This window comes from Mercenaria mercenaria, unplaced genomic scaffold (assembly GCF_021730395.1).
Source record: "Mercenaria mercenaria strain notata unplaced genomic scaffold, MADL_Memer_1 contig_3002, whole genome shotgun sequence".
NCBI classification, from domain to species: domain Eukaryota; kingdom Metazoa; phylum Mollusca; class Bivalvia; order Venerida; family Veneridae; genus Mercenaria; species Mercenaria mercenaria.
Genome location: NW_026461102.1, coordinates 43,908 through 57,847, shown reverse-complemented (window position 1 = coordinate 57,847; position 13,940 = coordinate 43,908). Strand labels below are relative to the sequence as shown.

At 36.6% G+C, this 13,940-nt stretch overlaps 1 protein-coding gene across 1 annotated transcript in view; it reads right to left on the bottom strand.

Moving 5' to 3' along the window:
- Positions 1 to 1,185: 1,185 nt before the first annotated feature.
- LOC128552652 (CAP-Gly domain-containing linker protein 3-like) overlaps positions 1,186 to 13,940 on the bottom strand; it is a gene marked incomplete at its 3' end in the record, with an annotated part of 40,014 nt that continues 27,259 nt past the window's right edge. Inside the window, exons 3-4 of the mRNA XM_053533694.1 lie at positions 7,099 to 7,231; positions 1,186 to 1,497 (exon numbers count right to left, since the gene is read on the bottom strand). Of these exons, the coding sequence (XP_053389669.1) occupies positions 1,186 to 1,497; positions 7,099 to 7,231 (445 nt within the window). The remainder of the gene's footprint in view (positions 1,498 to 7,098; positions 7,232 to 13,940) is intronic.

Here is a 13,940-nt window from a genome sequence, read left to right as displayed (position 1 = left end):
AACTGCCTAAGAGCTGTCTGTAGCTCATGTAGTTTAAGACTCTGTTTCATGCATTCTGATGTCATTAATTCATTGACTTGTCTGCCTTTCCCTTTTTCTGTTCGGGCTTCCCTTTGCCTTTCCCTATGACTACACAGAGTTTAATCAAATTCTACGTGGTAGAAAAAACTTTGATCCAAACATGCAGAACTACCTTAAGTTTAAAGTCAAAAGCTTTAATAGTAACAGAGATATTTGACTTTATCAAAAACTTTAACCAAAAAATGTTTAAAATTTAAACAGAGTTATGGGGATTGCTTCTCCTCGTGAAGACTTTGATAGTTAGTAACTATTTTAAGTTTCAAGTCAACAGCTTTCTTGGTAACAGAGATATTTGACTTCATCAAAAACTTTAACTGAAAGTTCTAAGTTAAAAACAGGCATAATTCTGTCAAAATTCTGACTGTTTCTCCTGGTGTAGACTTTGATAGTAAATAAGTATTTTAAATTTCAAGTCAATAGCTTTGATAGTACCAGAGATATTTGACTTTATCAAAAACTTTAACCAACTATGATGCCAACGCCAATGCTGGGGCGAGTGCAATAGCTCTACTTTTTCTTCGATAAGTCGAACTTAAAAAAGGATTTATGCTTTTAGCTTCAGAGTATTTAAACCTTCTTTGTTTATGCATATAATTAAAATGTACTTGCTATTAGATTTTTGAAGCAACCCGTCTGCTACATTTTTCTGTTACAGTTACTTGTTGCGGGCCTTCTTTGCGATGCATGGCTCTCTGGGTGTAATTGGGGTGCTCTTTGCTTCCGGAAAATCTACCCTTACCTTTTATTTTTGATCTCAAGTGTTCATTTTTAAAGGATTTATGCTTTTAGCATCAGAGTAACCTTTTTTGTTTTGATCTAAAGTATTCATATAAAAAATTTATCCATCAGCATGAGAGAAACCTAATTGTTTTGATCTCAAGTATTCATATAAAAAAATTATCCATCAGCATTAGAGAAATTTCACTGTTTTGATCTCAAGTATTCATATAAAAAATTTATCCATCGGCATTAAAGAAATCTTACTGTTTTGATCTCAAGTATTCATATAAAGGATTTATGCCTTTAGCTTCAGAGTAACCTACCATGTTTCGACCTTGAATATTCATATAAAGGATTTATGCCTTTAGCTTCAGAGTAACCTACCATGTTTCGACCTTGAATATTCATACAAAGGATTTATGCCTTTAGTGTCAGGGAAGCCTTTGCAAGCAGCTGGTGGAGTTTGTACATTTGAGGATGGAGCAGCATGAACCATGGCATGCTCTACAACTTCAAAACTGTTTTTCTTCTCATGTTTGATGTCTGGTTGTTGTGTTCCATCTGCTGGTAGCCTTGGAGAGAACTTCTGTAAGCGAGCTTCCTCCATGATGCGTCTCTGTTCCTCAATAACCTCCTCTTGGGTTTTCCCAATACAACCCGCTTCAGTGAAAGCAGCCAATGCATTCTCACTGTCAACTAATTATCAAGAACAATATATTAATGAGGGTTGGGCGATAATACCCAGGGGCGGGAATTCCTACTGGTATTTACCGGTGTAACAGGCAGTTTTTTTGTAACAGGCAGGGAAAAAAACAACCGGCTAATTTCTTCAGCAGGGAAAAAAACAACTGGTTGCTTTTTTCCCCCCCTTAGTTACTTCCCCGCCCACAAACAAGGGAGAAAAAACTGACCAGTTGTTTTTTCTCCACCTGGTTAATTTTTCCCCTTGTTTTTTTCTTTTCACAAAAAAAGGAGAATAAAAACCAGTTATATTTTTCTGACATAGTTTTTGTACAAAAGGGAAAGTTGTTCCCCCACCCCCTGGTTAGTTGTCTCCACCTTAGTTGCTGTACAAAAATAATAGAGTTGGTTCTTTCCACTGTAGTTATGTATCTGCATGTCTGAAAAATAGACAATGAAGGGAGAAGAAACTGACTAGTTGGTTGTTTTCCCACTAGTATGTATATATCTACATGCCTGAAAAATACAAAGTGAAGCAGGAAGAAACTGACAAGCTGGTTCTATACCCCCTAGTATGTATGTATCTACATACCTAAATGATAATGGATGGTGAAGGGGAACAAAATTGACTAGATGGTTCTTTCTCCCTAGAATGTATGTATCTACATGTTTGAACAAGCAAATTCGATGAATTGGTATCCCCCGCCGAAACGGTTTATGGTGAGGAATAGCAAAAAAACATACATGTATCTGGCAAAAAGTTAAGGATATTACTAAGAAGCAAATAATTTAGTCAAAATCAATTTAACAGGAAATGAGTGCTTTTTCATATGTTGATTATATATACTGATGGAAAATGAAAAATGAAAAAAAAAAAAAAAAAAAAAAAATGGGGTAGGGGAGGGAGGGGGGCGGGTTCATGATCTGGGTGGTAGGCATGACTGGGTGGAGTGTGTTCGGGTTTAACGTCTTTTTCAACAACTTTTCAGTCATATAAACGACGGTGTCTACTTGTAGCAGTGAGCACAATGCCCAACTTTATAGTGCTGCCTCACTGGAATATCAAGCCGTAGACACGTGGCATGATACCCCACCCAGTCACATTATACTGACACCGGGCTGACCAGTCCTAGCACTATCCCCTTAATGCTGAGCGCCAAGCGAAGAAGCTGCTAGTACCATTTTTTACGTCTTTGGTATGACGCGGCCGGGGATCTAACCCACGACCTCCCGCACTCGAAGCGGACGCTCTACCACTAGGCTACCAAGGCGGTGGTGACTGGGTGGAGGAGTGAGGTGGGGGAACGGTACAAGTTTGCATGTTGATAAATATTCATGGAAGGTTTGAAAAAAAAATTTAAACAAGAGGGCCATGATGGCCCTATATCGCTCACCTGTTATCATTGCACTTGAGGACAAGAAGGTCCTCAGAAAAAATATCTATCCTCGCGTGACCAGTTTTGACGCCCTTAAGGAATTATTTGTCACCTTACAGTGCTAATACCTAATTTCAATTAATAAATGTCTTATTCAGATTTAACAAAGCTTGAACTAAAGAAAAATATTACAATCTAGCCAAATTATCCATTTATTTTTCATTGAGCTGACATATTCAGCCATGCATGAAAGCAGCCATATTTGTTGAGAGGGACCTGAAACGACGCCTCTGATTGGTTGCCTTATTATATCTTTATAACACAGTGTTGGATCAAGTACAAGATAAATGTGATGGGCAACCTGTTTCTGCAATATGTAAACACATAAATAAATGGGTTTTCTAAATTTTATTTCTATGTTTACCTCATAGTTACAACATAGTTATACAAACATGTACATGATTTAACTATATTAACTTGTTTTACTGTTCATTTACTCTTCAGTAGAACAGTATTTACATAAAAACTCATTCAGGTTGGGGAGTAACATCTGTACTTCCTCTGTGGAACCTGAAATAAATAAATCATATTTAAACTAACTCATCCCCAACCATTCATGCAACTACCAGCTATATACATCCAATTAAATTTCAGTTAATAGTATTATAACGCACTTAACAGACATAGCGCGTACCATATGCTTAAGGGTGAAAAAAAATACAAAAATAGACTAGCTTGTCACATGACTGTCACGTGACCAAATAAAGAAAACAATGAGCGTAGCAGACGGAGGCCATGGATTTTCCCACGCTCATTTTTGCAAAGAAAATAGCTTTAAAAGTTTAAGAAATTTTTGCATTAGCTAAAACAGGTAAAAATCTAATGGATTAGATCAAATTTGATAATTCTTACCTTTGCATCCTCACTTTCCACATAATTTTCGGAAGCGATAGATATACGTGTGTACTGTAGTAATGTGTATAGTAAGTGACGTCAGCGATGTCGCTTGTGCGATCAGGAAAGAAAACAAAGATGGCGTCAAAATAGGTCATCGTCAAAACAGGACCCGCGACCATAAGTCCAAAGGACAGGAACAACAAAGGGAAGAAATTTAACCAGAAAGAAAAAAAAAATTCTTACAAGGTATAGATATGTCAAAATACACCTAAAAATTGGAGGTACCATCCATGTTGTACCAAAGAAAAGTGGTCTCGGTTTTTCCCTACGGCCAATAATAAAAGAAGTTACTAAAATAAGCTATTTATAGTAACGTAAAAGGGAAATAATTAAAAAAAAAAAAAAAATAAAAAAAATAAATAAATAAATATTGTAAGTGAACAAAAGAAGGATCTGCCAAATACATCTGTTGACATAAATGCAATTTCAGATCAGTATCTTCATTAGTTATGGAGATACACCAATTTTAATTTGAAATAAAGGGAGGTAATTTGACATAAAATCAGTCCATAGTTATCTACCCCGATTGTCTCAGACCAACTAATAACAATAATGAAATTTCAAATAAGTCCTATAAGTACTTACTGATACAAATCCATTTTTGATTACAATCAGGTGAGGTAATCAGATATAAAATAACTCTGGAACCTATGATTGGATCTGATTTGTCATGGAATCCAAGATTTATTGTTGTTAAAGATATTTTGGAAGTTTGTATCAAATAAAACCATAAATGAAGTCTCTATATGGCTGCAAAAGCCAAAATAGCCAATTTTGGACCATTAAGGGGCCATAACTCTGGAACCCATGATGGAATCTGGCCAGTTGAAGAAAGGAAGCAATATCTTATGGTGATACAAGTTGTGTGCCAGTTTGGTTAAAATAAAATCATAAATGAAGCTGCTATTGTGCAGACAAGGTCAAAATAGCTAATTCTGGCCCTTTCAGGGACCATCACTCTGGAACCCATAATGGAATCTCGCCAGTTCAAGAAAGGAACCAAGATCTTATGGTGATACAAGTTGTGTGCCAGTTTGGTTAAAATAAAATCATAAATGAAGTTGCTATTGTGCAGACAAGGTCAAAATAGCTAATTCTGGCCCTTTCAGGGGCCATAGCTCTGGAACCCATAATGGAATCTGGCCAGTTCAAGAAAGGAACCAAGATCTTATGGTGATACAAGTTGTGTGCCAGTTTGGTAAAAATCAAATCATAAATAAAGCTGCTATTGTGCAGACAAGGTCAAAATAGCTAATTTTTGCCCTTTCAGGGGCCATAACTCTGGAACCCATACTGGGAACTGGCCAGTTCAAGAAAGGAACCAAGATCTTATGGTGATACAAGTTGTGTGCCAGTTTGGTAAAAATCAAATCATAAATAAAGCTGCTATTGTGCAGACAAGGTCAAAATAGCTAATTTTAGCCCTTTCAGGGGCCATAACTCTGGAACCCATAATGGGATCTGGCCAGTTCAAGAAAGGAACCGTGATCTTATGGTGATACAAGTTGTGTGCAAGTTTGATTAAAATAAAATCATAAATGAAACCACTATCATGCAGACAAGAAATTGTTGACACACAGACAGACGGACTGACGACGGTCGAAGGGTGATCACAAAAGCTCACCTTGTCACTATGTGACAGGTGAGCTAAAAAGGAATGAAAAATTGTTGTTTTTTTGGGGGAGGTGACCAGAGCAAGGTGGTGTGGGTACACACCTTCACATGTTTATAATAAATGTCCATGGAAAAGAATGAAAGAAGTTTGATTAAATTCTACCAATTGGTTGGTTTGTTATGTACAAATCTGTGGATTTTGAAACAATTAAAGGGCAATAACTCTAAGAAAAATTGACCAATCCGAAAAAAACTTGAAGGGCATCATCGCAGTATGCTGGTTCATGTTTATTTCAAGTTTTATGAAATTCTACCTGCTAGTTACTGAGAAATGGCTGTGGACAGACATTTTTCATTAAATCAAGGGCAATAACTCTAAGGGAAATTGACCAATCAAAAAAAAAAAACTTGACGGGCATCATCGCAGTATGTTGGTTGATGTTTATTTCAAGTTTTATGAAATCCTACCTGCTAGTTACTGAGAAATGGCTGTGGACGGACATTTTTCATTAAATCAAGGGCAACAACTCTAAGGGAAATGTACCAATCCAAAAAAAAAACTTGACGGGCATCATCGCAGTATGTTGGTTCATGTTTATTTCAAGTTTTATGAAATTCTACCAGCTAGTTACTGAGAAATGGCTGCAGACGTATGCACGGACGGACGAACAAGAGCAAATCTATATGCCCCACACATAGGGGGGGCACAAAACGGGGGGATAATTCATGAAATATTGGTGCAAGAGTTATGGCCCTTGTGTCATATGATGTGAGTGATGATGTTGAACAACTATTTTAAGTTTAAATCAAATTCATTTAGTAATAACTGAGATAGAGTGAAAGTGCATCAAAACTTTAACCTGAAATTCTAAGTAAAAGGGGGGATAATTCATTAAATATTGGTACCAGAGTTATGGACCTTGTGTCATATGATGTGGGAGATGATGTGGAACAACTACTTTCAGTTTTAATCAAATTTAGTATTAACCATACTTGTAATAGTATTGATAGTATTGTTAAATGAAAATATTGATGTTTAAAATAAGTACAATATTATAATATATATATGTAACAGTTGTAATATGTTGTGTGTAAGGTTAATTAGGGATGGTTCTCCGACCCTAGTTATACCTAAGACGGGGAAAATAAACGGGGTTACCCATTTGGGGCCTCAAAAAAAAAAAAAAAAAAAAAAAAAAATTTAGTATTAACTGAGATAGAGTGCAAGTGCATCTAAACTTTAACCTGAAATTCTAAGTAAAAAGGGGAGATAATTAATGAAATATTGGTGGGAGAGTTGTGGCCCTTGTGCCATATGATGTGGATGATGATGAGGAAAAAACATTTTAAGTTTGAAACAAATCCATCAGGTAATTACAAAGATAAAGTGCATCAAAACTTTAACCAAGGTGCGGACTTGGAAGGACACTGAAGCCTGGTCGAGTAGGACAGTTCTCCATAACTCGTATAGTCAAGCTAAAAAGAGAAATAAATTCATAATTTATTCAGGAAATTGTTATGTTGTTTTTTTTTCTCAATACCTCTTATCATTATTTTGTTTCAGTAAATGCCGAATCAGTGCAACTTTAAAGTCCTGGGACAAAGTAAGTACAACAGGGGAGACAATACCCATCAACTGAATGTGAAAGAGATTTTGTGTACATTATACCTGGCCTAGATTCATTTCGATACTCTTCTTCTTTCATAAGTCCTAGTATAGGTACAAGAGAAGCATGGTTCTGTTTGGCTGTGAACAGTCGCTGATCTCGGTATTTTCCTGTACCTGAACCCACCGGATGATCCTGTAAATAGTCAGTTACGCAACATTTCAAACAAGAAATATCTGTAAAACCGATGGATGCTCCCCAAAATTTGCATAACAAAAGAACGAAAGTGGAATTTACTGACTGCCTGGAATTCAGCAAAAATTCATAGGACGCTTCACTCTCAAGAGGAGGTGCGCATATTTTTGTGCCCCCACCACTCAGTGGAGGGAGCATATAGATTTGGTCTTGTCCGTGCGTCCGTCTGAAACAAGTTTGTGACATGCTTGAAAGCTAAAATAGTATTTGATATAGATTAATGAATCATCAAGATCAACATTCTGACCAAGTTTCACTGAGATAGGTTCATAAATGTGGCCTCTAGAGTATTAATAAGCTTTTCCTTTGCTTTGACCGTGTGACCTAGTTTTTCCTTTGATCTGGCCTAGTGACCTAATTTTTGACCCCACATGACCCAGTTTCACATTTGCCCTAGAGATCATCAATACAAACATTCTGACCAATTTTCATGAAGATAGGGTCATAAATGTGGCCTCTAGATTGTGACCTAGTTTTTAACCCCACATAACCAAGATTCGAACTTGACCTAGAGGTCATCAAGGCAAACATTCTTACAAATTCTCATGAGTTTCAAACGTAAACTGTGGACTCTAGAGTGTTAACAAGATTTTCCTTTGATCTGGCCTAGTGACCTAATTTTTGACCCCACATGACCCAGTTTCACACTTGCCCTAGAGATCATCAAGACAAACATTCTGACAAACTGTGGACTCTAAGAGTGTTAACAAGATTTTCCTTTGATCTGGCCTAGTGACCTAATTTTTGACCCCACATGACCCAGTTTCAAACTTGCCCTAGAGATCATCAAGACAAACATTCTGACCAATTTTCATGAAGATAGGGTCATAAATGTGGCCTCTAGAGTGTTAACAAGCTTTTTCTTTGATATGACCAGGTGACCTAGTTTTTGAACCCACATGACCAAGATTTGAACTTGACCTAGAGGTCATCAAGAAAAACATTCTGACCAGTGCTCATGAGTTTCAAACTTAAACTGTGGACTCTAGAGTGTTAACAGGATTTTCCAATGATCTGGCCTAGGGACCACATGACCCAGTTTGGAACTTGACCTAGAGATCATCAAGACAAACATTCTGACCAAGATTCATAAAGATTGGGTCACAAATGTGGCCTCTAGTGTTAACAAGGCAATCATTGATGCACGACACATGACGCCGGACAATGACCGGTCACAATAGCTCACATTGAGCACTTCATGCTCTGGTGAGCTTAAAACGAGAGTAAATCAGTAGGGCAAGAGTATTCAAGATAATTATTGAAATCTGTATCAAAAATTATACAAGTGGTCCAAATTTCTATGCTGTAACTTCAAAAACCAAGAAAGTAGGTCACGCTAAAAGACTATTCAAGATGGGTATTGTATCAGTGTATCAAACATTATACAAGTGATCCAAATTTCTTTGCTGTATATTAAAAATAAGAAAGTAGGTCAGTCGGTCAGGGTTAAGAATATTAAAGATGAGTATCAAAATCTGTATCAAAAGTTATAAATGTGGTCCAAATTTCTATGCTGTACCTTCAAAAACAAGAAAGTAGGTCAGCAGGTCATGATCAAGACTATTCAAGATGAGTATTGAAATCTGTATCAAACATTATACTTGTGGTTCAAATTTCTTCACCATTGCTTCAAAAATAAACAAGTGAATGAAGTATTGCCATGCAATACAAAGTCACCTACTGGAAGGCCCCTAATTTTCTCTACTGCAGTATTCATAATTTTAACATGTTCAAAACATTGTGGAACTAGAGATGCTTTTGAGAAAAGCGCATGTCTCCCACAACTGCCTAATCATCTAAATAGTAAGTCAGTCTTTATATACTGTTTACTTAAAACGTACCCTATACTACTAATTTCGCATGTGCTTTCGTGCAGTCAAAACGTACCCTATACTACTAACTAATTAGTAGTATAGGGTATGTTTTGCCTGCAGGAAAGCGCATGCGAAATGACGATTTTTTGGTAATTCAATGGCCATAATTCCAAAGTGCCTGGGCCGATTTGGCTAGTTATCAAACTTGGCCGAGGTCTTATGGTCAGACACATTTTGTTCAAGTTTGGTGAAGATCAGGTGAGAAATGTTCGACTTAGAGTGCGGACAAGCTTTGTAACAGACAGACAGACACACACACAGGAGTAAATTAATATGTCTCCCACACCACTGTGTGGTGGGAGACATAATGATACTTATTTTACTTAGGTATTGATTACTTTTTACTTGGACTTTATCCTAGACTCCCTGTGTAAAATCTCAAACTTTTAACTAAAATAAAGGTATTAAATCCATATAATATTTCAGTGAAACTTCAAAGTTTTGTTGTCTGAAGCATCATCTGGAGCATGTGCAGTGAAAAATTTTAATTTGAATTCTAAAATAGTGTGATATTTATTTCTTAAGTCACTATATGTTCATTGTAAATATACTTTGTTATGCTCAAGTGGAAACTGGCAGGTACTCGAAAATGTAGCGCTCTGATTGGTCAGTTAGAATCCCTAAAGCACTGTGATGTCATGATAAAGTTATGAATAACATAATGCATTGCCATGCAATACAAAGTCCCCTACTGGAAGGCCCCTAATTTTCTTTACTGCAGTAAAACATAATGAACTGATATCTGTCAATGATGTATAAACAATATTGCATAATATATACAATACGTTATAACAAAACACTTGGGTTAAAATTTGCAAATATAAATATAAAAACCTACAGTTGTTTTCATATGGATTTTTTTTTGGCCGTTTATAAAGAAGTTACCATATAAGTTGTTTATAGTAAAAACAAAGGGAAATCACTCCTAAAAAAAAAATTCTATATAATACAAGTCCACAAAAAACTCTTTACCAGGTAGAGATAGGTCAAAATACACCTAAAATTTGGATATAACATGCATGTTGTACCGAAGAAAAGTGGTCTCAACTTTTCCCTACGGCCAGTAATATCAAGAGGACCATGATGGTCCTGAATCGCTCACCTGTCCCAACATGACCCAGTTTTGAAATTGAACCGAGTATGACGTCGTGTTTTTCTATTATTTGACATAGTGACCTAGTTTTTGAGCTCATGTGACCCAGTTTTGAACCTGACCTAGATACCATCAAGATAAAAATTCTGACAATTTTCATGAAGATCCATTGAAAAATATGGCCTCTAGAGAGGTCACAAGGTTTTTTATTGTTTGACCTACTGACCTAGTTATTGACGGCACGTGACCCAGTTTTGAACTTGATCTAGATATCATCAAGGTAAACATTCTGACTAAATTTCATGAAGATCCATTGGAAAGTATGGCCTCCAGAGAGGTCACAAGGTTTTTCTATTTTTAGACCTACAGACCCAGTTTTGGACCGCATGTGACCCAGTTTCGAACTTGACCTAGAAACCATCAAGATGAACATTCAGACCAACCTTCATACAGATCCCATGAAAAATATGGCCTCTAGAGAAGTCACAAGGTTTTTTTATTATATGACCTACTGACCTAGTTTTTGACCGCACGTGACCCAGTTTCAAACTTGACCTAGATATCATCAAGTTGAACACTCTGACTAACTTTCATGAAGATCCATTGAAAAGTATATAATCATTGGCCTCTACAGAGGTCACAAGGTTTTTCTATTTTTAGACCTACTGACCTAGTTTTGGACTGCACGTGACCCAGTTTCGAACATGACCTAGATATCATCAAGAGGAACATTCAGACCAACTTTCATAATGATCCCATGAAAAATGTGACCTCTAGAGTGGTCAAAAGCAAAAGTTTACGCACGGACGCACGGACAGATGGACGACGGACGCTGCACGATCACAAAAGCTCACCTTGTCACTTTGTGACATGTGAGCTAAAAATGTTACAATATAATCTATTTATAGTAACAAAAAAAGGCAGGTAATTCTAACAAGAGGGCCATAATGGCCCTATATCGCTCACCTGTTATCATTGCACTTAAGGACAGGAAGGTCAAACAAGAGCTGTCAGTTGACAGCGCGCTCGACTATTCTCAGTGCTTGATAGTATAAGATATGAGTAAAACTTTAACATTATAATAAGCATATTCTAAGTCGAAAAAGGGCCATAATTCAGTCAAAATGCTTGATAGAGTTGCCTCCTCCTTTTTACAGACTGGGGTCATGATGGTAAACAAGGATGCAAAATATGAAAGCAATATCTCAATGGACTTTGAAATATTTGGGGTGGTGCGCAAACTTTAACATTTATTCTAAGTCGAAAAGGGGCCAAAATTCAGTCAAAATGCGTGATAGAGTTGCCTCCTCCTTTTTACAGACTGGGGTCATGATGCAAAATATGACAGCAATATCTCAATGGACTATGAAAATATTTGGGGTGGTACGCAAACTTTAACATTTGTGTGACGCTAACGCTCACGCCGATGCCGGGGCGAGTAGGATAGCTCCCCTATTCTTTGAATAGTCGAGCTAAAAATCATAATCAAAATCAATCAAAAGAATTATGAGAAAATTAGTTGAAATTTTCTTAAAGTTACTCCAAATAAAATTATTTTCAAATCAGGCCAGTAGTTTCATGCCCGAAGGATTACATCAGAGGAGGATTGGAGCAAAATTTTGACTGAATAAGCAAAAAGGACAGGAACAACAAAAGGAAGAAATTAAAAATAAATCTAAGTCCTCAGAAAAGATATCTAAGTCCAAAGGACATGAACAACAAAAGGAAGAAATTTAACTAATATGTCAAAATACACCTAAAAATTTGAGGTACCATCCATGTTGTACCAAAGAAAAGTGGTCTCGGCTTTTCTTTACGGCCAATAATAAAAAAGTTACTAAATAAGCTATTCATAGTAACATAAAAGGGAAGTAATTAAAAAAAAATTATTGTAAGTGAACAAAAGAAGGATCTGCCAAATAAAAACAAGAGCACTGCAATGCAACGCAAATGCAGAGCAATAAACAAACAAAACAAAGTCATATGACCTTTGACCCCTGAGTGTGACTTGAACATGAAGTGAGCCATCCGAAACATGTGCTCTGAATGTCGTTTCGATGAGGTGAACATTTGTGTCATGGTTTCTTTGAAATCCTTCAAGAGGTTCAAGAGTTACAGAGTGGATGGGAAATTGCTAACCAACAGACAGACAGACTTCAGGGGCCATAACTCTGGAACCCATTAGGGGATCTGGCCAGTTCAACAAAGGAACCAAGATCTTATGATGACACAAGTTTTGTGCAAGTTTGATTAAATTCAAATCATAAATGAAGCTGCTATTGTGCAGACAAGGTCAAAATAGCTTAATCTGGCCCTATCAGGGGCCATAACTCTGGAACCAAAAATGGAATCTGGCCAGTTCAAGAAAGGAACCAAGATCTTGTGGTGATACAAGTTGTGAGCAAGTTTGGTTAAAATCAAATCATAAATGAAGCCGCTATTATGCAGACAAGGTCAAAATAGCTAATTCTGGCCCTTTCAGGGGCCATAACTCTGGAACCCATAAAGGAATCTGGCCTGTTCAAGAAAGGAACCAAGATCTTGTGGTGATACAAATTGTGTGCAAGTTTGGTTAGGCCTAACAAAAAAAATTGTTTGTTTCCAGTGACATGGCCAAAAAAAATAGGGTAGGTAGGTAGTTATTTTTTTTTTTTTTTTTTTTTTTTTTAAACCTAAAACCACCCTAGTTTCAAACAGGGAGATAATAAACCTTATAAACATGCATCCTGTTGTTATGTTTGATTTACACCTGAATGTACAATGACTTTGATGATGTTTTAGCAATATAAAATGCCATTTGATTGTGTATTTAAATATTATGAAATAAATATATGCTTTATGTTTGTGTTTTGTTGTTGTTGTTTTTTCATTTCCAGAGTAGCCCATCCGATTAGCTCAACAGGTAGAGCAGTCGATCTACGGATCAAGTGGTCATAGAATCGTTGTGTCCTATATCATTCATTCTCCGCCACTAATTCATGTGGAGAAGTTGGCAATTACTTGCGGAGACAATGGTTTATATTTGATTAAACATGAAACTTGAATGAAATCTTGCTGTGGATTCTCTCTTTACATAATAATTTTAATATTGAATATTATTCAACAACCAACATTTATATTTCAAACTAAAACCAAGTAAAAGCACACTGGCCAGGAATATGATTTGCATCTTTGATCTGCATTGAGATTAATACCATCACCCCCTACCCCAGTCTAAAATTCTGGATTAACTGGAAATGCTAGACAATGGAGTTTTGACTGGTATGCCCAAACTGTGAATTAATAAAGCTGCAAGTGGTTGTTCAACGTCTTACTACTATAAATCCAGGGTTTTCCCTAGGAAATTTATTTTGAGGGACATCATGTCCCCCTAAATTTATTTTTCTGGAAAAAAGAGACTATTTTGGGGGACATGTTAGGATTTGCTTGAATACTTTGATACTCTTTTGGGCTTTTAATAGTTTAAATTGACTGAAATTAACTTTTAATTAATTGGAAAAATTGTTTTTTTTTGGGAAAACTCATGCCCCCCTTTGCTAAGAAAAGGGGGACATGGACCTCGAAAAGTGGTAAATTTACCACCTTTTTAGGGGCTAGGGAAAACCCTGTAAATCCCATCTAAAACCTGACTTCAAGACTCTGCAGGCCTCGACCTTAACTTTTTTCAGCAGGTCCACCAACT